The 25675-nt window shown below is 42.5% G+C and overlaps 1 protein-coding gene across 2 annotated transcripts in view; it reads left to right on the top strand.

The window, feature by feature from the left end:
- GPC6 (glypican 6) overlaps positions 1-25675 on the top strand; it is a 787401-nt gene that overhangs the window by 412039 nt on the left and 349687 nt on the right. For both annotated transcript variants that reach the window (XM_081908218.1, XM_081908217.1), the window contains exon 3: positions 18306-18697. In XM_081908218.1, the coding sequence (XP_081764344.1) occupies positions 18306-18697 (392 nt within the window). The remainder of the gene's footprint in view (positions 1-18305; positions 18698-25675) is intronic.

Here is a 25675-nt window from a genome sequence, read left to right as displayed (position 1 = left end):
GGGATCTGCTCTGGATCAATATGAAGCAGAATTCATGACGCTTATGGTACCAGTGGCAATTTAGGACATGGTTTCCACCGCTGAGCAGCTACTGAATGAGAAAAGCAGCTCCTGTTCCTTCAGTGCATGTTGGTGGCAGAAAGGGAATGGCTGGCCAGGAAGGGGGAAGGACTATATCACAATGACTGAATGCATAATTTGCATAGAGAAGGTCTTGGGTGCAGTCCCTAGCATCGTCAATAAAATGATCAGAGAGCAGTTATCTTGAAAGGCCTTTGCCTGTGACCCTAGAGAACTGCTACTGGTCAGAATGAACAATTTTTGCCTATCCATTTGAACCGTCTGAACTAAGACAGCTTCCTGTGTCCGTAAGTAGAAGTGCTGTTGTATTCTGTTATTGTTAGGCTTCGGGGAATCGGGTTTCTCCCTCGGTGGCAGTAATTAAGCAGATCACACAAAAGGAGTGTTCTTACCAGATAAGTTCTTTAATAATCACAGCGAGAGACAAAGGAAGGAATAGCAGGCTAAAAAAATGGCGTTGCTCCCAGTAAAGGTTTACCCCCTCCGTCCCCATAAATCTATGTCACTCCTATGTCAGGTAACCTGAGTTTGTTGCCATTGCGCTTTCTGTTCAATCACTTTCCAAGCCCATCTAGTTTTAGGGGGAAGGTGGGTGGCTTCAGGAATGCTGTCCAAGGACACCGAATCAGTCAGCTGTCTCCTAGTGTTTCCTCTTCTAGCTGCTCCTCACCCAGTATTTCCCAGCTTTCCCCCTCTGGACTATGCCCTTCTGCAAATCACTGTTCTAAATCAATACTGTCCTCCTGCCCTTGGGAAGGCTTGGAAAGGGGGAGGGCCCCCCACCATTCCTCCTCAGTCTGGTCCCTGGCAGTTATGCACTTTTGCAGGGTTCCTCAGACATCTGTGCAAATGTTAAGGATGACACCATCCATTCTCCCTGGTATCTGAAGACTCCTGCCCAGCAGAGCAGTACATGGCAGCTTCTCTCCATCATTTGCTGGTTTTCTTGATGCAGTGAGAATCTTTTACATTCACATACTGCCAGCAGAGTGAAACAGTACCACCAACACGGTTTGGCTGAATGTGTGTTTGTAAAATAGCATCAGTACACTAAATATATATAAAGAACAATTAGCACTTATGGCTTTCAAACACCCTTCATAGTGAAGGAAAGTACCAGTTTCGGAATAGTCTGAAACATGTGCTATATATTTCAGTGGAAGGAAGATAAGAATGAAGATTTCTACCTGAACTTTTTGAGGTTCGGGTGATTGAATGCCAAGTGGGACAATCAATATGGAAGACCGCCCCAAAAGCCACATAGCAAAATATGCATGTAGCTGGTTTTATATTTCAGGAAATAAAGTTGTGTACCAGCTGGCTCAGTGTTTTATAGAAATTCAAATTCCCTCCCAGAGATAATAACTTTAAATTTCACAAATAAATTGGCTTAATAATGCTTCACGGACACCCAAGTTTCTAAAATTCCACTGTCCAGCCAAGCACATATGTCAAGCACTGTAGCAGATGTTTACCCTTGAGCGATATACTTTATCCGTGTGAAGATTTTTCAACAGAAATTCTCCCAAGCCCTAATTGTTAATGTGATGTCCCCTCTTATTCCATGGAGCTTGAAAAATATATGTAGAATTTTATCAGCAGTATCGAAAGTATGCTTCTCAAGTTGTCATAGCTGTACAAATGAATTCACATCTTGTAGCACCTCATAAATATGCCACCATTGTGTGCCAGAAACAATGATTTCATGTTTTCTGGATATATTTTTTCTCCACACAACTGTCTAGGAGGGTGGATTTTGATGTTTGCTTAGCAGTTTTGAAAAAGGGTCAATCCGTTTGAGATTGCTGATGCTCCAAGGTGCAACTAATTCCCACTTCTTTCTGGGGGAAGGGGAAGAAATCTGTTAATTCTCTAACTATTGACAAAATAATATAACTTCGGGCAGAATGGAGAAACTGCAACCCTTCTTAAATGATTTAGATAGTGAAAAGTTATGTTAAGGACAAGCATCTTGAACATTCTTCCTCCAAAGTGAGGGTTGGAAGCCTGTGGTTCTCCAGATGTTAGACTCTGACTTCCATCTTTCTTGAAGTTTGGATATGCAGGGTAGTGCTGATGGAGACTTGGACCACAAAGGGTGGTGGATTGTATCTCCCATCTGCCACCCATGGGCCAGCCAGCTTGCCTTATCCTGCCAAATCTATGGCAGAGCAGTCAGCGCTCCACCCACCCAGTACGTTTCTGAGCACAATTCAAAGTGTTGGTGCTGACCTTCAAAGCCCTAAATGGCCTTGGCCCAGTATACCTGAATGAGCGTCTCCACACCCATCGTTCAGGCTGGACACTGAGGTCCAGCTCCGAGGGCCTTCTGGCGGTTCCCTCACTGGAGAAGTGAGGTTACAGGGAAGCAGGCAGAGGGCCTTCCCAGTAGTGGCACCCACCCTGTGAAATGCCCTCCCATCAGATGTCAAAGAAATAAACAACTACCTGACTTTTAGAAGACATCTGAAGGCAGCCCTGTTTAGGGAAGGTTTTAATGTTTGATGTTTTATCGTGTTTTTAATATTCTGTTGGGGACCATCCAGCAGTGGCTGGGGAAGCCTAGCAGATGGGTGGGGTATAAATAATAAATTATTATTATTAAATTGTTGTTGTTGTTGCCCACCCACTCACGGTGAAGTTCTGCTACTGCTGCTGCAGGAATGCAGCAGTCAGTGTCTCCAAATGGTTCTACATACATGGAAAAGGTTGTGAGGTTCTTCCTCAGAACAATGTATCATGAGGTGGCCATAGAATGTGCCTGTACTCTTGTTGCTTTTGTGTGATGATGGCAACCAAGGTTTAAACAGGATTTGTCACCATTGTAACAGAGTGGTAGTGGCTCAGGCACTTGCTGTAGCCATCTCACCACAATGCCTCACTCTGAGGAAAGACCTACTGCTCAGAGTGTGACTCTGAGGGCCAAGCTTGGGACCAGACTTCAAGCAGTGGTGGGAGGAGTCGGAGCAACCTCAAGGAAGTGGCAGGCAGGAGGAAGGAGGAAAGAGCAGTGTGGGCACAGAGTAGGTTAGATGTGTTGGTGGGGTTCATGGAGAAGGAGGGGAAAGTGGCAGGTGGTGGTGACTACAACCCAGCACAGGTTCTAAATTGTTCTGCGGCTATCCCATGTAGGGTTATGAGAAGGCAGCGGTTTCCATTCTGACTTGCATTCATCACAAACAGTGCTGTTTCCATTCTGCTGCAGTTTGGTTTCTGCCAACTGCTGTCTGTTATATAGCATGTTGCATAACTATTTACCTTGCTTGCATAACTTGCATTCATTTGAGTGTCAAAATACCCCCCAATCATTTGTATATTTTTTAAAAAAGCATCTCAACTGATTTCCCTTCCTGACCACAGATGAGCATGCTAATTCCAGCAATTTATAACCTCCTTTTCCATTTTCACTGGAATTTCCGGACATCCCTCAGCCCATGTACTATTTATTATATTGTTTTATTATTTTAAATTAATAAGAGGTGATAGCCTAAATAAAAGGATATACATATTTTTTATAGTTAGGTGGATAATTAGACTAGGGACGCACAGAAGATTTTAATGCACATGTATAGATAGTACCTAGTATATTCTAGAAATCAAGGAAACAGTTTAATTTTTGCTCATGTGAATTTTTCATGTGTTCATTCATAAGCCCCTTTCATTTTTTCCCACATTAATTTGTTATTTAACCCAACACACATGCATACTCATGTTTAAATACATATGTTTATCTACTTTAAATGCTGCCCCCCCCCGAATGTATTTCCCAAACTACCTTATCTTAAAATACATTTTCCAGGAACATATTTTGGCTTGTTCTCTGAGCTAGAAAGTGTATCTCACATTTCAGCTAAGTGTGAAATCCAAATAATAATCCGTTCCAATCCATGAAGTGTGAATCCAGGAGTGTGAATTAATTGGTTGCTTAAGAATACAAACCAAAATTTCCCTCACTCTCTATTTATTTTATTTATTTTATGAGACAAGAATACCAAATAGGAATCTAAATGCCTAATAGCAATCATGTGTGGCCATTGGTGGCCATTGGGGAATTCCTAGGACCACCACATATTGGCACCACCTGGACTTATACCTGAATGGTTGATTGTTGTGCTGAAATTAGCACTGTCCTGAAACATCATGCTCTTCTCTCATGGGTCCACTCAACCCCTACCAAGTGAGAGAGAATGGTGATTTCTGCTACTGTCATTGGATAGGTAAAATGTCCCTGATGCTTTTGTGGCTGGTGATGGCTTGTCCCTGGGCATTCTGAATCTGGAAGCATCAGGAGCTTAGAGCGTTGTGGCAGCTCAAAGGGTTCTATTGTCGTGTTCTTTTAAAACTTGAAATAAACCACTCTTCCCTTGGCCACCTCATTTAAAGGAAAGCCAACCCTACTGCCATGTGGCAAGGAAGAAGCAAGTAGAGAGAGCATTAAGACAGCTTGAGCGCCACCGCAGATGATGATAGATAGATAGATGATAGATAGATGATAGATAGATGATAGATAGATGATAGATAGATGATAGATAGATAGATAGATAGATAGATAGATAGATGATTGATAGATAGATAGATGATAGATAGATAGATAGATAGATAGATAGATAGATAGATAGATAGATAGATAGATGATAGATAGATAGATAGATGATAGATAGATAGGTAGATAGATGATAGATAGATAGATAGATAGATAGATAGATAGATAGATAGATAGATAGATAGATAGATAGATGATAGATAGATAGATAGATAGATAGATAGATAGATGATGATAGATAGATAGATAGATAGATAGATAGATAGATAGATAGATGATAGATAGATAGATAAATAGATAGATAGATAGATAGATAGATAGATAGATAGATGCAAGATTGCAGAATCAGATTTAGAAAGAGGGTGGAATGTGAGCAAACCCTTGTTCAGAAGAATAAGTACCATCAAAACAAATGTTCTCCCACAAAATCTTTTTTTTAAATACTTTTTATTAATTTTCCATTTAAACATATATAATCACATCATTATTATCCACTTTACTTCTTTTGCTCTTTAGAGCCTCTCAACTTCCTTCCTTCCCACCTCTTGGCTTTCAAATCTAACCTTTACATCACAGGATTTTATATATTTCCCAAATCTAATATAGTAACTCATTACAAAATACCGGAAGGTTTAAATAAATATAGAAAGGTAAAAAAATTCTCGTTATAAGTCTTCAGATAGCCCTACTAGTGTTGTTAATTGCTTACAATGATCTTTCAAATATTGCATACCGAATTTTTCACCCTATAGGACGCACTTTTCCCCCTCCAAAAATGAAGGGGAAATCTGTGTGCGTCCTATGGGGCGAATACAGGCTTTCCCTGAAGCTTGGAGAGCAAGAGGGGTTGGTGCGCACCGACCCCTCTCACTCTCCAGGCTTCAGAAAGCTATCAGCTGCGGATAGCAGCCTGTCACCCAGCGCGAGGGGCACTCCGAAGCAGAGCGCCCCTTGCGCTGGGCAGACATCCGCAGCATCGGGAGCCCTGCGGGAGTTCCCACGGGGCTCCCCACACTGCACATAGCAGCCTGCCGCCTGGCGCGAGAGGCGCCCTTAAGCAGAGCGCCCCTCGCGCCGGGTAGACATCTGCAGCGTTGTGAGCCCTGCGGGAGTTCCCTTAAGCAGAGCGCCCCTCGCACCGGGCAGACATCGGCCAGCCCCACAAGCTCGGGGGACAGCTGGGAGGCACAGCGCCACAATACCGCTGTTCCCCGACCTGGTTTTTTGGGGGGAAATAAAGGAAAAAAATTTTCCCTTTATTTCCCCCCCAAAATACTAGGTGCGTCCTATGGGACGAAAAATACGGTAAATTTACTCCAGTCCTTTTGGAGTACTTGATAATGCTGGTTTCGTCGGATTTTTCCCATCAGCTTTGCCAGTTCCTCAAAGTCCATCACTTTCACCTGCCACTCTTTTTTCGTTGGTACTTCTTGTTGTTTCCATTTTGGGGCTAAAAGAGTTCTTTCTCTCCCAAAATCTTGTGTATACTTCAAAATACTTTCGTGCCAAGGTTAAACTCAGTGATGGGAGATTGGCAAAAGATAATTGACACATTCATATGAAAAGAGAGAAAATATCATCATAAGTAGACTGGGTATACCTAGGTATACCAGAGACTCAGCTATACAGCTGCAAATATAGCATTTTAAGTGTGTTTTAAGTGCATTATACAAATGTGAGGAACACGGGTGGCACTGTGGTCTAAACCACAGAACCTAGGGCTTGCCGATCAGAAGGTCAGTGGTTCGAATCCCCATGACACAGTGAGCTCCCATTGCCCGGGCCCTGGTCCTGCCAACCCAGCAGTTCAAAAGCATGTCAAAGTGCAAGTAGATAAATAGGTACCGCTCCAGCAGGAAGGTAAATGGTGTTTCCGTGCGCTGCTCTGGTTTGCCAGAAGCGGCTTAGTCATGCTGGCCACATGACCCAGAAGCTGTATGCTGGCTCCCTCGGCCAATATAGCAAGATGAGCGCCGCAACCCCAAAGTTGTCCGCGACTGGACCTAACGGTCAGGGGTCCCTTTATCTTTACCTTTATACAAATGTGACGCCAGACAGTGATGTTGAGTTTATGACAAATTCAATATATTTTCCAGAACTTTTAAAAAAGTATTTACACAGTGTTTTTTATATGTGTCTAGATTCCACCCAGATACCTGGAGTTATCGCGAAGCAGCTGGCTTAAGATGGTTAGCACAAGCAACTGATACAGGATAATATATATATATATATATATATATATATATATATATATATATATATATATATATATATATATATATTAGACCAATGATAGAACATTTGTTCAGTCAAGAGAAACATTTAAAAACGGTTATGGTTATAGAAAAAGGATAAGAGCATTGGAGCCAACTCCTAGGGACGGAGCTCCCTTCACCCCTCCCATAAAATATTTGAAAGTGGCAAGGACCCCCAAAGTTGATGGGCATGGCCATTATAATTTACAGTTGTAAATTTTATATAATAAATATTTGTCTTAAAATCTGGCTGAGCCAAGGTTAGGGTCTTAATGCCAACAGAAACAGGAATCAGCTGGCTAATCCAAAGTTCTGCTGCATCCTAAATTGCTCACGCCAGTGGATATTTACATAGGATTGGCCCCTAGGTTCGAAACATATCAAGAGTGGGAGTTGATAGGAAATTATGAGAAGGTGAGCAAATGATTCCATCTGTTTATTTACTATTACACATAAGGACACATTTAAATGACATATTTAAGGAAGGAAAGACATATTTTGAGATATTCTTAGAAAGAACAAGATGGGATCCTTTTTTCTAAGATTTGTCAAATATTATTAAAGAAATATCACTAAAAATGGATGTAATTACATTGAGGTATTACGACATGCAGAAGGAAATGCCTATAGGTATGTTTAGGAAAAGATCCAGTTTTCCAGTTGAAACAAACTATAAGTGCATTAAAATGGCAGTTCAATGCCGCTGGTTGAATTCTATGGAAGAACAAAATGAGTAGCAGAACAAGGGATGTTAAATGCTGGATTCAGCATGAGGAAAGGGTTTTTTCCTCTGATATGTGATGGAGGTACAATAATGCAAAAACCTGTTGGCAAATGGTTATATCCAACATTAAAGAAATGCTTCTGGTGGAAATAAGTTCAACTCCTTATTATGCCTTGCAAGAACGACTCTTAAAAAAATATCTAAGAGTTGGTATCAGGAGCAGATTTGTAGAATTTTCACAACTCCAAATGTCACGACACACTTTTCAACTCAAGAAATGTCTAAAAATGCACGTTAAAGTGCATATTTTGAGAGGAAATGGAGCTGGAAGTGCACATTGTAAGAGAAAAATATTTATGCAAATGAGAGAAAACATCTTACAATGTAGTTTAAACACACATTTAAATGGGGGGAAATTAAAGTTGTAAATTAATGTGTAAATGGGATTAAACAGACTTACGAGTCAGAGGTACTGAAAAATAGACCGGTGTTTCCATCTCTAGTTCTTTCCCAATTTAAAACAGAGCATTGCTCAGAGTGCAGGTTTTGAAAGACACACAAACGCATGCACACACACATGCAAAGTCACCAAAAAGAGGCGGTGGGGGGAACTTTACGTTGGCAAATGATCTGTCAAGTGACCCATGAAGAAAATCAAGATTGAGTTGCCCTTTGAAATAAACCTATTTGAATTTTATTATCTTCAGAGCACCTTGTGTCTCTAATCTTGTGAAAGGTTAGTATTCCATCCATCAGTGGAAGATTAGAGCGCTCCTTGACGCCTGTGCTTGATGATAACTGAATGCAGCACTTGGGGCCAGAGGAAAGAGATTCATTACCATCAGCCATTCTCAGGAAGATTGGGTAAACAGACATTTGGGGGGAAGCAGGCTCTCTAGACAGGCCACCTATATCCTTGGGTCAAGATGGCGAAAATCAGAGGAGCAGGTTGTCACCGAAGATTCTAAACCTTTTAACAACAAGCCCAACTAAGGCACAGACATCTTATTCCCGGTAGCATTCCGCCATCCTCACCTCCTACTCAGAATTGCTGATTACTAGTCCTAAAATATTTCTGTCTCTCTGCTTGAAGTAGTAATGGTTTTTTCAGGACTGCTATAAAGAAGCAGGTGAATGGAATATGCACACACACACACACACACACACACACACACAGTATGTATATATTTATATCCAAGCTTAAAAGAAGCATAGATTCAGCACAGCAGCTTTGACAATTAGGGCAGTTAAGATAAAACGATCAGATCATGTATGCCAAAGGCAAGCTTTATGATATTACTGGAAAAATCTAACTTCATGTATTAATTTGCAGTGTGCTTTCCCTTTGTTTTAGATAATAGCTATATTTTTTGTGTGCAACAGCCTCTCTTGAAAGCCTCGCTGCTGTTAAATGCAGGCCCTGGAATTGTGGTTCCTTCATGGACCTCTTGCTTTTGAGCTTTAATTTGTGATCAGGATGAAATCAGCAGTTCAAGTAATGACCTGGCGTCTAACTTTCAAAAACGGTGTGTGGTTTTTGCATCCCGGCCGTATCAGCGTTAAGTAACAGCATCCCTGAGCATCACCTTGAAAAAGCAGGAGGTAATCCAAGGGATTAAACATGCCTGCAGTTTGGTCCATTTGTTCCAGTAAACTACTCCTGGGAGATATGCCAAATCCCTGGCCTTCTGCTGCTCCATGTATTCATTTGAGACATCACAGACACACAGAACTTTAAAAGAAGGGGGAGAAACTGTGAATGAATAGGGGAGGTCGTCGGGCAGTCAAAGACTCCCAGGATGGGGTTTACACAGTACTTATGGAAGCCTTCTTCCCATGTTATGCTGCCATGAAGTTCAAGTGCTCCTATCTGTTCCTGAAAATGGACTATGTAGGGACTTAAATGGACTAATGCTACAGCTTTTCGTGTGTGTGTGTGTGTGTGTGTGTTTTAAAAAATCCAGCTGTGGAAGGGGGAGTTATCTAAATTGCCTTTTGATTAGATGCTGGAGATGTTCTTAGATGATTTCAAAACCTTATAAAATAATGCACAACATATATATATTACACCGCCTATTTTCATCAAACCACCTTTGATGTCCAGGGCAGGTAGCAGCACTTGGCATTGATGGGGCAGCTGCTGTGGCCCATAGAATTTTTTCTAAGTGTTCTTTTTTTGCCATTTTGAATGCTTCTTCTCATAAAAGGTTGTCTGTAAACAAATCAAAACAGCTTAGCCCATGAAGGAGGAATTTATTTCCTGCACAGATCCTCTGTCCTTCTCTCCCACTTCCAATATACAGAATAACACAAAGGAACACTCAGAAATGTGACTTTTCACCTGACGTGGTGCAGTGCATTCTGCCACATCAGCTGTTCTGTTTCCTCAGTCTGTTGCTTACGTACGCCAGGCCTGAGGTAATATAATATCATATAATATTAGGCCCGACGTTATCACCATAGTTAACTGTGGACAGGAAAAATAAATCTACCAATTAAAACATAGTTTATATTGAAAGTTGAAATGTAAATATGAATAAAGCACTATTTGGCTATTCAGGGGGTTAACTTGTGCCTAATGAAATTATGCTTATGTCAGTGAAAGTGACAACTGTATTTTCAATGCTAGGTTGACTGAACAGTGTAATTTCATAATGAACCCTAATATTACATTGCTTAATGGGAACTCACACTTAATTACATGCTTGGTAAATACAGCAGCACTTAACATCTAGGGCTATGTAGGGGACAATAAAATTATAACATACTGGAGATGGTTTTAACTAATATAGAGGCAAATGTGTAATTAGTTGGCACCTAGCATTTTATAGGCTGTGAGGGAAGCTGGGTTGTACGCACATTCCCATTGCTGTAATGAGTAGAGGCATGACTTTTCAAAATCATTTCAGGTTCCATTCCCTTCAGGGGCTTGCATTACCGTATTTTTCACCCTATAGGACGCACTTTTTCTCCTCCAAAAATGAAGGGAAAATATGTGTGCGTCCTATGGGGCGAATGCAGGCTTTTGCTGAAGCCTGGAGAGTGAGAGGGATCGGTGCGCACTGACCCCTCTCGCTCTCCAGGCTTCAGGAAGCTATCCGCTAGCCGTGGGAGACCCAGCTCTCCCATGGCTAGCGGAGACCTTGCCGGCACCCAGAAGCTTGGGGCGCGCTGAGCTCAGCACGCCCCAAGCTTCGGGATTAGTGCAGCGCTCCGCTAGCTGTGGGAGAGGCGCACAAAGACAGTGCTACCTTGGTTTTCAAATGTCTCCATTGACAAATATTTTGAATGCTGTAAACCCAGAAGTAAATGCTTCAGTTTTCGAACTCACCTCGAAGGTCAAGCATACAATGTGGCTTCCGTTTTGAGTTTTCCGTATTGAGGCTTCCATACTGAGGTTTCGGTTTTTGAACATTTCGGAACTCAAATGGTCTTCTGGAATGGATTATGTTTGAAAACTGAGGTACCACTGTAATCTCCCCCCCCCCACAGCCCCCCAAATCTGTTCCAAAGTATTCCCCAACCCTCTGGAGCAGCTTTTAGGGTGTGCAGAGAGCTGCAGAGGAGAGGAGAGACGAGGACGACAAAGTCTTAGTGAAAGTTTCAGTAGCTAAAGTCCATTCTACTCTCACAGACAAATAGCATTTCCAACTTCCAAGCTAGCATCTCAGCCTTCATGAGGTACAGTATTTATGACATGAGGTAAAGTATTTATTTAATTGAGTTATTACATTCATAATACACCCATCTTCTAAGAAACTCAAGGCAGCCTGCATAGTTCTTATTTCCTCATTTTATTTTCCCAAGAAGCCAGTTAGGCTGATAGGTAGTGACAGGCTCAAAGGATCTGAACCTGGGATCCTGCCCTAGTCGAACAGCACTAACCACTATACCACATTATCTCTCAGTTATGTCCACTGATTGCATATGGATTCCTTTTGTATGCTACATAATATGAAGGTAGCAAACCTCTGGATTTGTTGCAATTGCTTTGTCATTAGGTACTTAGTTTGGTTTAACAACAGCAACAATAAAGTCAATTTGTGGCATGGGAGACCAGGAGAAAACTGGAAGATTTAGACCAGCTCTTGAAATAAGAAGCCACTCTTTATCCAGAAGACAAGGTTGGTCACAAATCCCATTGTTGGCCACAAATCCCATTATACAAATTGCATCTCATGTGAGACAGATATTTAAGAATGCCAGTGTGTGCACAATTTGTGCAGTTCTAAATAACTCTTTGGTGAAAGGGAATGATCATAGAGAAGAGTTAAATACTCACGACCCCATTCACATGGCGATAATTTTAAGCACTCACAAGTATCAGACCTGCTTCCTGACACAGGTGGAATTATACTGAAAGACAAAACACCCCACAGAATACGTACAAATAGGATAACTTAACATTGACCATTTAATTTTCCAGGAGTTCCAGAGGGCAATATAGGGAGGTGGTGATATTGTAATCTTTTGCCAAACGGACTTAAATCCAATGATAAAACATGTTTCATCCGATGGGGTTGTCATTCTTCTCTCTCTCTCTCTCTCTCTCTCTCTCTGTGTGTGTGTTAGTAGCCAGTGTGGTGTAGTGGTTAAGAGTGGTGGACTCGTAATCTGGTGAACCGGGTTCGCGTCTCCGCTCCTCCACATGCAGCTGCTGGGTGACCTTGGGCTAGTCACACTTCTTTGAAGTCTCTCAGCCCCACTCACCTCACAGAGTGTTGGTTGTGGGGGAGGAAAGGAAAAAGGAGAATGTTAGCTGCTTTGAGACTCCTTTGGGTAGTGATAAAGCGAGATATCAAATCCAAACTCCTCCTCCTCCTCCTCCTCCTCCTCCTCCTCCTCCTCTTCTTCAGTTGTGGCATCTGCCCATATATGTTGTGATTTTACTCTTCATCAGATCATCTTTATAGATTTGTCTTTCCATATGCATTTTATATTTGTCCCTAAATATGGCTGCAATGTGTGCTTTATGCTTGTCTGTTACCTCATGGTACTGATAAGAGTTAGAGGAGAAGAAACAAGTGTCTCCAATGATGACTGAGTTGGCTCAGCCACAATATCAAAACACTAATATCTGACCTCTGCTAAAGAATAAAGAAAAGATGAAGAGATAGTTGATAAAAAGAAAAATGGGTATAATTTTTAAAGAATGGCAGGCCAGGGATGCATGTCTGAGGCAGGCTTTTCTAAGTATTATACATTCTTTTTGACCCTATTTACAGCAACATTCTCTATTTGTCTACTCAGTAGTAAGCCCTGTTGACTCCCATGAGACTTACTCCCATGGTCAGTGTATCCGTGGTGTACTTAGAGTATGCATTATACCACTGACCTTGCATTCACTGTATGACTGATGTTTTCACACTGACCTTGTGGGAACAAATGCAATATTTGCAGAGGTGGTTGTTCAAGGGACAGACCATAAAACAGGGACATTTCCCATCAAATGAAAGAAAATATATTGAGGAAAGAAAAGCTCTTTTCAAGATCCACTATGTGCTACATGTGCAATCTGTCTTGTCAGCAAAAAATTCCTAACAGTTTTGAAAGCATTGACCAAATCTGTTCCTAATATATGACCAGTTAGAATGCAGGCTGCTGATTGTTTCCATTAGACGGGAAATAAAATAACTCGTATATTCCATAAAGAAAGTTGTACTTATTCCACATCAACTGGGGCCTTTTTGTAACACCACTATTTCCTATAAAAGAGCAATTAATATACCAGATACACAATATTCTAATAGCTTTAGCTAGATATTTGTGATTGATTTCTCTTGCCAGAAAATAAATGTATTTGGAACAAAAGGATAAATTTCCTTTGTTTCTTGCTTTTTCCTGCTCATAACTTACAGTTTTACTCTCTTGCATTGCTCTGTTTCCTTTCTCACTTTCCATTCTTCATCTTCAAATTCTTGTGGCTTATATGTTTAGTACATATTTAAATATTTAATAGATTTCATAAATTTGAACTTCTAATCTGTTAGCTAATTTCTCTTGTCGAGTGACATGCGTTTCATCTGTGGGATAAGAAAACAAGACTGCAAAGCTGCTACTATGAACTCACCCCTTCTCATTAACACCAATACATATGTTTGTAATATATGACATTGTATCTGCCGGTCTAGGATTAGGCTTGGATCTCATATGAAAAGCCATAAAATCTAAGTACTCATAGTGACCACAAGAGAGAGAGACAGCTTCTATTATAACATTTTCTTATTGCTAAGCCTTTAACTGTTAACGTTAACATTGTTTAATTAACACAGTGGTGGTTTTGTAATGGTGCAGAAAGTTTATAATAAATGAAGTGAAGAAGTTTCTAGTGTGGCTTCAATAAAGCCACATGTTAACAGGGATTTTCCTCTGTTAGCGATGTGAGACTTATTCAGCTCACTGTATAAATGATATACAATGTACTGGATGTAGTTTGCACTTCTGAAAGTAACAAGATACGCCAGTGTGGATTATAGGTGATTGGGAGCACAAACATTTTGCAAAGAGGAAAACATGACTAGCCGAACTGTTCGTGATTCAGTCCAAAAGGCATTTTAACACGCCCTGCTGGGAAATGGCATTAAACTGATGTGTTTGCTGGTGAGCCTTTCTGACATCTGCTTTCTTCACTTGGCTGCAAAGGAGGAGTAAAAACACAAAGATGTGGTCACAATTGGCAGAGTATTCCGAGATCAAATATCGCTTTAAATGGTTTAGGGTGGAGCTATAGCTATGTTAGGAAATACATGTTTCCAAAACTGTATGACTTCAGACAAGGAGAGTGTATATCGTTGGCAGGTGGAAGAGAAGAACCTTGCACTTGAACTTGCTTCCCCCATGCAAACTGTTCTTCTCTTGGCCATCTCCACTTATTTGTGGTTTCATTTTATTATTATTATTATTATTATTATTATTATTATTATTATTATTATTACCCCACCCATCTGCTGGGTTTCCCCAGCCACTCTGGGCGGCTTCCAACAAAATATTAAAAATACAATAAAACATCAAACATTAAAGACTTCCCTAAAGCCTTCAGATGTCTTCTAGAAGTCAGGTAGTTATTTAGTTCCTTGACATCTGATGGGAGGGCGTTCCACAGGGCGGGCGCCACTACCGAGAAGGCCATCTGCCTGGTTCCCTGTAACTTTGCTTCTTGCAGGGAGGGAACTGCCAGAAGGCCCTCAGTGCTGGACTTCAGTGTCCAGGCAGAACGATGGGGGTGGAGACGCTCCTTCAGGTATACTGGGCCTTTGAGTTCATTGAGGGCTTTAAAGGTCAGCACCAACAGTTTGAATTGTGCTCGGAAACGTACTGGGAGCCAATGTAGGTCATTCAGGACCGGTGTTATATGGCCACTCCCAGTCACCAGACTAGCTGCCACATTCTGTATTAGTTGTAGTTTCCAGGTCACCTTCAAAGGTAGCCCCACATACAGTAAGGTTACCAGATTTTTTTCAATGAATCCAGGGACACTTTTCAACTTCAATGGATTTTGTATGGGGACTGATTTGTAAATCTGGGGATTGTCCTCGGGAAACGGGAGCATCTGGTAGCCTTAACATAGAGTGCATTGCAGTAGCCCAAGGGAGAGATAACTAGAGCATGCACCACTCTGGCGAGACAGTCTGTGGGCAGGTAGGGTCTCAGTCTGTGCACCAGATGGAGCTGGTAGACAGCTGCCCTGGACACAGAATTGACCTGTGGTTCTATGGACAGCTGTGAGTCCAAGATGTCTCCCAGGCTGCAGGCCTGGTCCTTCAGGTGCACAGTTAACCAATCAGGACCAGGGACTCCTCCACACCTGCCTGCTTTCTGCCCCCCCCCCCCCAGTACTTCTGAGCTTCACTGAAGAATCAATTAAAATTGGGTCATGGTGGGAATCAGCTACTGCAGATAGATCAAGCACCTCCTACCATCCACAGACAAGTGAACATTAGTCAAAAACACTGTGTTTGGAAATACAGGTTTCCTTCAGAAGTCCTGTTTCATCCTCAGCAAAGCTTGAGATTACTTGCTGCAACCTCTTCCATTAGGGAAGAGCGCTAAGGATTTTGCTTGGGGGAGAATCATGAGTCAACCATGGGAAGGGAACTATAGTCAATAACAAGTGATTGGTACCTTTCACCAGACCAGTGGCATTGCAAAGGGGTCTGACTTTATTTGGGACCGTAGTGTGGGGGCAATGGTTTGAAGCCCCTCCTCTTGCCACAGTACTGATCTATCTCCTCCTTCCACTGCCCACTTATCAAAAAGACATATAATATGTCCATGGAGCCACAAACTATTAAGAATCAAATAAATGTTCCATGAACAGGAATGGTAGGAGTGCTAAGTCACTGAAATGAAGGCAGAATGTCTTTCCACAGTGAATACATGAGATGATGATGGGTGCTCCAAACATAGCAATAGGGTGCTCCAAGCACAGCAGCAGACAGAACAGTTCTTCCAGGATAATGAACTGTTTCCATGATAATTCTTCACCAGCAAATTAATTGTCCCCAAAGGTACATCAAATGGCCATGGATCAGCAATCACATAAAAGTGTAGTAAGCTTACAGTGTTCTGTTTGCAACACGGGATTTTCTTTGGTGTACACTTATAAAAAAGGACAGTTATGCACATCTGGCATCTAGTTTCCCCCTTATGCTGAACCCAACTATGACAGCCTCATCTCATTTTCTTCTCATTCTGAGCATGACCATGTGCTAAATAAGGCTCTGCTGTGATTGCATTCCTCTAAGCCACTCCCTCATCTCCCTCTACTCCCACAAGCAAGCCTCTAAAACAACACTTTATTTTAGACTTGTTGACTTAGGCACACCATTTGCTAAATAGCATTCTTCCCCTTATTTCATACTCAAAAGCAGAAACACTGCCAATTCAGTTTCTAAGTGACAAGAGCTGTATTGCTTAAACAATCCTTTAAATATAAACGGAACAGCTTTTGTAGCAGTTTTCCTTAAAAGCATATTTAACATTTAGGGCTATGGATTTTTTAAAAATGATATATTCTGCATCCTCATGAGGAATCCAATGTTCTCTTAATATTATTTCAAAGGAACTCTTCTCAAATTCAAATCTTCAGAGCGAAGCTGCATAATATTGACCACCCCACATGCACAGGCAACAAGATTCTTGGCACAAGATTCTTTCTTGACCAGTTAATTAAGGATGGAGATAGGCAGTTTTTTTTTTTAGTTGAAGGCTGCACGCCCAGAATAGATGTGTCCAAGGAAGTGGGGTGCCCAGAGTTTGTGCAGCTACCCCACATTTTCATACACATTACACAAACACACAACCACAAAGAGAGGCACTGAGTCCATAGCTGTCAAGGAGCTGTCAGGCAAGCACAGGTCCTCTGCAGGGCAGGAAAGAAAGTGAGGCAAGAAATGCAATTAACTTTTCTTCGCAGAAAGTAACAACACCTAAACATTAGGAAGAACTTCCTGGCAGTAAGAGCTGTTCGACAGTGGAATTTGCTGCCAAGGAGTGTGGTGGAGTCTCCTTCTTTGGAGGTCTTTAAGCAGAGGCTTGACAACCATATGTCAGGAGTGCTCTGATGGTGTTTCCTGCTTGGCAGGGGGGTTGGACTTGATGGCCCTTGTGGTCTCTTCCAACTCTATGATTCTATGAACACAGCAGTGTTACTTTGGCACGACTCATTAAGCATCAGACCACTGGCCCCACCTACCCCTCTAGCCTCTCTCTCTCTATCCCTCCCAAGCAGACGGAGACTGCAACAGGCGGGTGGGTTCCTCCTCTGAACCTGCCTGGCCCATTGCTCAGGATGCGCAAGACCCTCCTTGATTGGGGTGGCAGAGGAGAAGGAGAACCAGTAGGACTGGGACTGTCCAGCTGATAGGTAGCAGGACCATCTCTGACTGCTCTCTGCTGCATCTGCACTGACATTGAGACTTAACCTTCAGCCCTGTCCTGGAAGGGCCTCCTTCTTCCGACCCCCCTACCCTTGATTGCTCAAGCACCTCCCAGCTTGTCCCTTCCCCAGACTGCTCTCCAGTGTCCCACCACCATGATCTGAGGTCTAAATTGTCTTCTGTGTCATCCTTGGTGGGCTCTAGGCCAGGCGGCACCCATCGTTCTTCCTCAGCCAGCCAGTCTCTGACAACAGCTGACTGGTGCAGATCAGTGGAAGAGTGCAGCCGAGTGCTGCAGTGGGACAGAAGATTGTGCTCTTTCTGCTCTACAGTGTATTGGTCAAGGAGTGAAGAAAGTGCAATATGAATATCTTACCTACACAGTAGTTGTCTGGGCAGGGAGGCTGAAACGTGTCCCTTCAGCTCAGTGCTATGATGTTACCCCAGTGCTCTACAACACATTTAGAAGGTGCCTGGTGAGCTTGGGGTCTGGTTCTGGCAACCCCCTGCTTTAAAAAATTTTAAAAATGTGACCATAGCTGTCAACCTTCCCCCTTTTTTTGCGGGAAATTCCCTTATTCCAGTGCTATTTCCTGCTGCTTCCCACTGCTGTCCCGGATTGTTAGATATCCCGTAGACTGTCCCCAGGACAGGTGAGGCTGCTGATCCCTTATTTTCAAGGCTGCTAATCCCTTATTTTCAAATCTGAAAGTTGACAGCTATGAATGTGACACACTGTCGTAATCCTGATTATCACTAATATTGTTTGCTTTCCTTCATACTATATATTTTTTCCCTTACGCTTATGCTTCTATTTTGTATAGAATTTTTCCGAGAACTCCTGGAGAATGCCGAAAGATCTTTAAATGATATGTTTGTACGGACATACGGCATGCTGTACATGCAGAACTCGGAAGTGTTCCAGGACCTCTTCATAGAACTGAAACGGTATTATACAGGAGGCAACGTGAACTTGGAAGAAATGTTGAATGACTTCTGGGCTCGGCTATTAGAGCGAATGTTCCAGCTCATAAACCCCCACTATCATTTCTCTGAGGACTACCTAGAGTGTGTAAGCAAATACACGGACCAGCTTAAGCCTTTTGGAGACGTACCCAGGAAACTGAAGGTTCAAGTGACAAGAGCTTTCATCGCTGCAAGGACCTTTGTTCAGGGGCTGACCGTAGGCAGAGAAGTTGCTAACAGAGTATCTAAGGTAATCCAAATTATTTCTTTTCATTGCTGGTTCTTTCCTTTCAATGCTTCACTGGAGCCTTCATCTCCTATTCCACGCTGTCCTTTATGGTGCGCAACTTTCAATCTATGCCACAATTATAGCTGAAAGGCAAGTTTGTTGACGTGTAACTGTGGGATGCTTTCTTCCTTGGACTAAGTCAAGATGATAGCTATACTGTTGAGATTTCCATTTAGAAAGGAACATATGTCAGTATTTACGTAGCACAAATCCCTTTAAAGGGATGCCAGCCTGCTTGACCCACATTTCCCCCTCCTCCTGAGTCTCAGTCTCTGAGACCCGATTCCAGCATACAGAAGAAGTAACATGATGAGGAGCTCTGGAGTACAACTAATGGATTTCATGTTGGATGCTGTAGGTGGAAAACTAGCCTGTAACGAATGTCTGAGGGTGTATGAGGTGGACAGATCTGTCAGTGTTGGTTTTTCTCTCATTTTATTCAAGTTCAGTCAAACTCTTTTCTACATCAATTTCTACATCAATTTGCCTTTTTTAAAGAAAGTAACCACCTCCATTCATACAAGCATTTCCCTCCAGCACAATACATTTCTGTATGTTATTTTCACCAATATCCACATTTTTCTGTGCTCTTTTCCCAATGCACACATTCCGCACATGTGTTTTGGCTGGAGAACTGCATCACAAAATGTAGAGAAGTGTAAATTTCATTTGGTTCCGGGATTGATTTACAGAGTGCAAATTAGGTAGGTGCGAATGGAACAAATTTCTTCCACATCACCAGACGTTGTAGGATCTAAGGGCAGACTAGGTATCAAATGAGAGATTTTTGTCATTAGGATCTCCCAAGTTTGTTCTTTTTTCTCAGATGAGAGCAAGCCTCTTTTCTCTTCTCATTTGTTTTAAACCTCTTTCCAGTATATAAATCCAAATCATATGCTTGTCATCTAAAGAAGAAACAAAACATGTAAATGCATGATATCAGTATCCCAAAAGAAGGATTGTTTGATCAAAGGTTATGTCCCAAGCAGGGCAAGTGGAACCTGAGGACTGATGATGGACAAAACCATGATTGTCATTTTTATATATGTTGATCTTTGCAAAGCCATTAGTTCTGACCCATGACTTTGGATGGTGCTGATAAGAGGTTCTGACTAAACATCAGGAAGAATTTTGTGATGGTAAGATCTGTTTGACAGGGAATAGACTCAGGAGGTTGTGAACTTTCCTTCATAGGAGGTTTTTAAGCAGAGGTTGGATGGCCATCTGTCATGGAGGCTTTAGTTGAGATTCCTGCATCTCAGGGGGTTGGAATAGATGGCCCTTGTGGTCCCTTCCAACAATTAGCTCAGATGGTTAGAGCATGGTGCTGATAATGCCAAGGTTGATGGTTTGATCACAGTATGGGACAGCTGCATATTCCTACATTGGACTAGATGATTCTCAGGGTCCCTTCCAACTCTACAATTCTGTGAAATAATTTAAATGTATATTATCCATTCAGAGCACTGAAGACCCAAGCCGAACTGTTTGTCCTTACTCTTGTGAATCGTTGCATTGGTATTCCCCCATGCTTTCTTTTCCAAGGCTTCCCCCACATTCTAGTCTAAAATGAGAGTGCGAAAGCGGCGATCTGATTAAATAATTTACATTCATATCACAGAATGTAGTTGAGTAGGTAAAGAGTAGACGGCTCAAATTCAGAATATAAAAATAAGTCATCTGTCACATTCCCCCGCCCACTCCGTATTGCAGATCTTTGTAATCTACCGGGAGGTGTTCTGGTGCAAAAAGGAATGATGTGGATGATTTAGAGTCTTCATGATTAATGAAATATTCAGCAAAGAATTTGCTTGCCTTCTCTGTAACTGTGTGCATGCTTTTCGTCAGTGTCTCTCCTCTTGTACTTCAAGAACTTGCAGCAGCCCACAGCTTTGACATATCTTTAATATAGATAACTGAGTGCTTGCAGTTGTTTCAGGAATTGCTCTATATTGGCAATGAAGTTAATTTCCATTGTGTTGTCAAACTTCAAGAGATTGGTCTTCATTTAGATGAAATTATAAGGAGGACAAAGAAGTGTCACTTTTCACTGGATCACCAATTTTGCAGCAATATCACAACCCGTGGGTGCCAATAGGACATAGCTCCTACTGTGAGGGCTTTGGATCAGGGAGGTATGGGTTTGAATTCCAGCTCACATCTGAAAGACCTTGGTCAAGATACTAACACTCCACATGGTTGTTGTGCTGATTTCTGGGCTGATCAAGTGTATCTTGCCCTGAATACCTTAAAGCAAAGGTATAAGACAAACATCATCCCCCCCCAAAAAAGCCCACCCCTATTTGAAATGACTTTCACCCAGGTTAGCAAAATCTCTGCTACATTTTTCTGATACAGGTTGCCAGGATATATCTGAGCCCTGATTTAGCTGGGATGAGTGAGTTACACCAGGGGAGATCAACTGAGCCAGGAATCCTCCAGCTGAGCTGGAGATCTCCTGCATCGCAAGTTGTTCATCCAGCTGGATCTTTCCATAGGATTACGTCCTTAGATCTGTCTAAGAAAAACAATAAACCACACCCAGAATTTGATGTGGGAAGGGTACATTGCATATTTTTATTGCAATATGCTATTGTTTTCCCTGACCTACTATTGACTTCTTTGTTATAACTTCCTCTTTGGGATAGTTACATGGGAGGTGCCAGCCAGATCACATAACAAGCGAGATGTCATTATGTTGATCCATAGCCAACTAGCTATGTGTCAGCACTGATGGCGAACAAAATAGCATTGCTCTTACTTTCAATGCTGAAAACGTTTGATCACTTTCAACAGGACACTCCAAAATTGCTACTGTTTGGGCACTTCTCCGCCTTGTTGAAGAGATTCTTGAGAACTGTTAACAGAAAATGAACATCTGGGTCAGTCTTCTGAAATCTGGTATCTTTCAGATGTGCTTTGTTGGCTGGCACTGAAGGGACTTGTGGTTCGATATTTTGGGTAGCACTAGGTTGGGGGAAAACCCCTCCACTTTCATAGTGGGCAGCATTGCAGCTGGGCATCTGGGCCCTTGCAGTGATCTGGCTCGGGGCAAGGGATTGATGTCTCCTTGCGCCAACCTCAGCCACATCACGCCTGCCCGGCCAATTATGGGATTTATAGGGGAGATGCCTTCATTCACTCTATGAAAATCCATTTTTACAAGCAGTCTGTGGATGTCAGACACTGTGCCCCTTCTACGATGAATTATACCCTCCCTCAAAGCAATATTTTAAAGATAATATATTAACAGTTGACCATGCTACAATTAGAAGTGTTTCTGCTACCATCACAACTGACTTACCACAACTGACTTATGGATTGGCAAGTCAACATTTGCAGAATCTTCATGTACAATATATGAATTCAGGCAAAAGGAGACAGAGAAAATAAAAACTCCCTTCTAGTGCTACAAAAATAGCATGCCTTTTCCAATATCTCCATGTTGGAAAAGTATAGCATATGAGACAACTCTAAGCTGCATCCAACATACATCGGAGCCCCTCAAATTCTCCCATAAAAGATAATTATTATGGTCATGCGAATATCTGGAGCATTTGACCCTGTAGCTAATATCTTGTTATTCCTGCAAAGGAACTTAACAATTAAATTAGCATCTAATCTTTTTAATGGTTATTTGAAAACTTTTCTGAACACCTGGTGTCAATTATGCCCCTGCCTTATTTTTGAGACTGACTAAATCAGTTTTGATCACTGGCTTTCATTAAATTATACAGATAGCTGGTTTCTTGCCACAAACACAGTGCTTTCTGGGAAGAGCGGAGCGAATGCAGTAATAGAATTAGAAGGTATAGGCAAGGTTTAGCAGTGAAAAATGTGCCCTGCTAATTGCCAGTGATCACTTCGAGTTGCAGCCTGCCAGCCTGCTGCTTTTTAAAGACACCAAATCAATATTCTCACAAACTCAGTTTTCATGGTTTATAAATAAGCATTCACCCTCTTTTCTGCGAGGGGGAGAGAAAGCTAAAAATAAAGGTCAATATCAAGTGTCACACTGATTCGGAATATAATTACTCGGAAGGGGGGAACAAATATGACATGCTGATAAAGCAGGTAATTAGGAGCCAAAACAAATAGTATATTAATGCTGGAAAATGCAATTTGAAGACATTGATAGAGTGTTATGTGAAGCGGGTGGAAAAGGAGTTATTGCACAGAAGAGTCAAAATGCTGCTTCTGCTAGGCCAAAGCATATAAAAGAATAGCAAGTGAAGATTGCCTCTTTTCCCAGGAGGTGAGGGTGTAGGTTGGAGACATTTATCATGCGCAGAATTTGTTGATTCGCTTAAGCATGGATGGGTGCAGATGCACACATGTGTAATGCTGTACCATATGTATCATTTAAAGCAGAGGTGAGGATCCTGCAACCCTTCAGATTTTGTGGGATTGTAGCTCCCATTATCCCTGACTGTTGGACGTGCTGGCTAGGGTACATGGAACTTGGAGACCAAGAACTCAGAGAGGGCAAATGTTAGCCCACCCCTGTTCTAAGGAGTAGGAGGTCAGGCAAAGTGAAATCTGAAGCCTGTGACCAGACTCAGTTTCTTCAAGTGGGATGTGAAGTATAGGTGGGTTCCCACAAGGCAAGACACAGCAATAACAGCAAGAACCTTTACTGAACTACATAACTGGGAAACAGTGTCAAAGCTACTGCTTATATACATTCCTGAAAGCCTGGACCACTCCCATTCCCACCCTGATTGGCTATCTAAACTTTCAAGCTGCGAATCATGACTCAGAGTTCAAGGGCCTATGGCAGAGGCCCAAATCCTGAAATGTTCTGTGATTGGACATCATGTATCGAATCAGAACACAGGAGCTCAGAATCCTTAGTCCAGACTCAAGCTCAGGCAAACACAGACCACTGAATACAGAACACCAGATGCTAAACAGGAGGAAGGGGCTTCTAACCAGCTTAAAAGGGGACTTTATTTCTCAGAAGGAACACTCATTTTAATGGCTATGTGAAGCTATCAAATTTCGCTTTTATTGACCTTTTGCCTAATACACCACCTAAAATTAATTTCCACCTTTTCCCCTGTAAGGCCTGCCTTGTTTCTTTTGATTCCTATTTTCCTCCAGTTAAGAACTTTGTGAGTCCCACCTAATGAGGCAGACAGACCTAGTAACAGCCAGTTTGTTCTTGTGTTTTAAGAAATGGGGGAATCAGCCACTGTTGTGCAGGCTGATTCCAATACCAGCACAGCACCTCAAGAGCGTCATTTGAATGTTTGCTACCTACTCCACATCAAGACTTTGATCAGATGTAGATGCCATGCTTCCAACATCAGCCAGTTTTATTCTCTGTCTCTGCCTCAGCTGTTCCATTTATGTCTAACCCGATGAAGAGTTCTGGACAGCTCAGAAGCTTGTGCACTGTTTCTATGACATTTTCAGCTCGATAAATAATTTGGAATGTTTCCTGTACACTGTTGTAGGAATTCAGTCTCTGTCCTGGGCTAGGTCTTGTATCATCTCATACAAGACAGTATCAATTCAGTCACTTTCTTTAATGGGTATCTTCCATACAGGGGCGGAGGAAGGGGTGTGTGGTGGGGGCTGGCCGCCCTGGGTGTCACCACTGAGGGGGTGACAAAATGCCAGGCGGCACTCACTGTCGGAGCCTCCGTAATGGCTACTCCTCCCGCAGTGATTAACGACCCAAGCCTTTGAATGAGACTTCAGGCACACACTCCATTGAGCAGAGTACTCAGACAGCAGCAAAAGGAGCCAGAAATATGTGCTACATTGCTACTTTATTTCTAACTACGCAAGACAGAAAATAATATGTGTCTGCTCTCTGTGAGAGACAGAAAACAACAGGACACAGAAACAGGAAACCAGTAACTTCAACATCCGTCTCCCATGAGACTTCCAACTGTCTGGAATGTCAACAGAGTCTTGTGACTCCAAGAACTGCACATTGGCATAACAGAAACCTAACATTCACCAGAGGGCCTGCAGCGTGCCCGAGCCACGCATCTCTCCTGGGAGTGACGTGGTGGCTTGGGCACCTGCAGGCTCCACGCTGCCCTAAACAGTCCACCTGCCGCCTCCCCCTCAGCTGTAGGGTGGCTGAGTGGGATGAGGCAGGCAGACTCTTCAGAGGCCCCATGGAGCGTCCTGCCCCAGCTCGCCCCACCACGTGGCTGGCTGGTCCCACCCCTGGGTGCAGGGCACGTGCGCCGTCCCAGGCACCTGATCAGCTTGCTCCGCTGCTGCTTCCATATTTCTTAACTTCTTTTCTCCTGACATGTTAGGACAATTCACATGCAGCACAGAAGAGTGGCAACCTTCTCCAGCTGCTGCTGTGCAAAATACTATCTCACCATGTCTTCCGTCCCCCTCAACACACTGTTCCTTAACAAAGAATGGTTTGATGGGCTTTTCCTTGCACAGACCATTTCGTATCCTTTCTAGGGTTCTGTTTAGCATTTGGACCACCGCGTATTTGTAATATGCATCTTCACAGTCACGGTAAGGGAAAGGTTAAGCAGATTGCTGCTCGGAAGAAACTTCAGAGCTCTCTGCCAGTATTGCTGAGAGGTAAGTGTCAGAGGCCAGACTTCCAAAGGATTTCCAAAAACCTAACTTGTATCGCCACAAGGGCTTACAGAATGACAGTAACAAAAGCCAAGGGGGTGGGAGGAGGTTTGCAATGAATTCTCTGGTGAGGAAATTTGATAAACGTGCCACCAATGAGCTGGAGCTCATCTGATCCCCACCATTGACTCTTCTGCTGACACTGCCAGAATTGAACATCGCGTAGTTCTTCTGTGATTAATCTTACAGCAGCTTTAGAATTTTTGCTGTTTTAGCATGCCGAAGTAAGGAGGGGTAACGTGGAGAAATGCAGAGGAATCAAGCGGAGGATGGAAAGGGAGATAAAGAAGCCGGAAGGTTAAACAGCACTCTGAG

The sequence above is a fragment of the Podarcis melisellensis genome, assembly GCF_964234715.1.
Source record: "Podarcis melisellensis genome assembly, chromosome: 4".
NCBI classification, from domain to species: domain Eukaryota; kingdom Metazoa; phylum Chordata; class Lepidosauria; order Squamata; family Lacertidae; genus Podarcis; species Podarcis melisellensis.
Note: the sequence above shows the minus strand (reverse complement) of the source record. Positions and strands in the feature narration are given on the sequence as shown.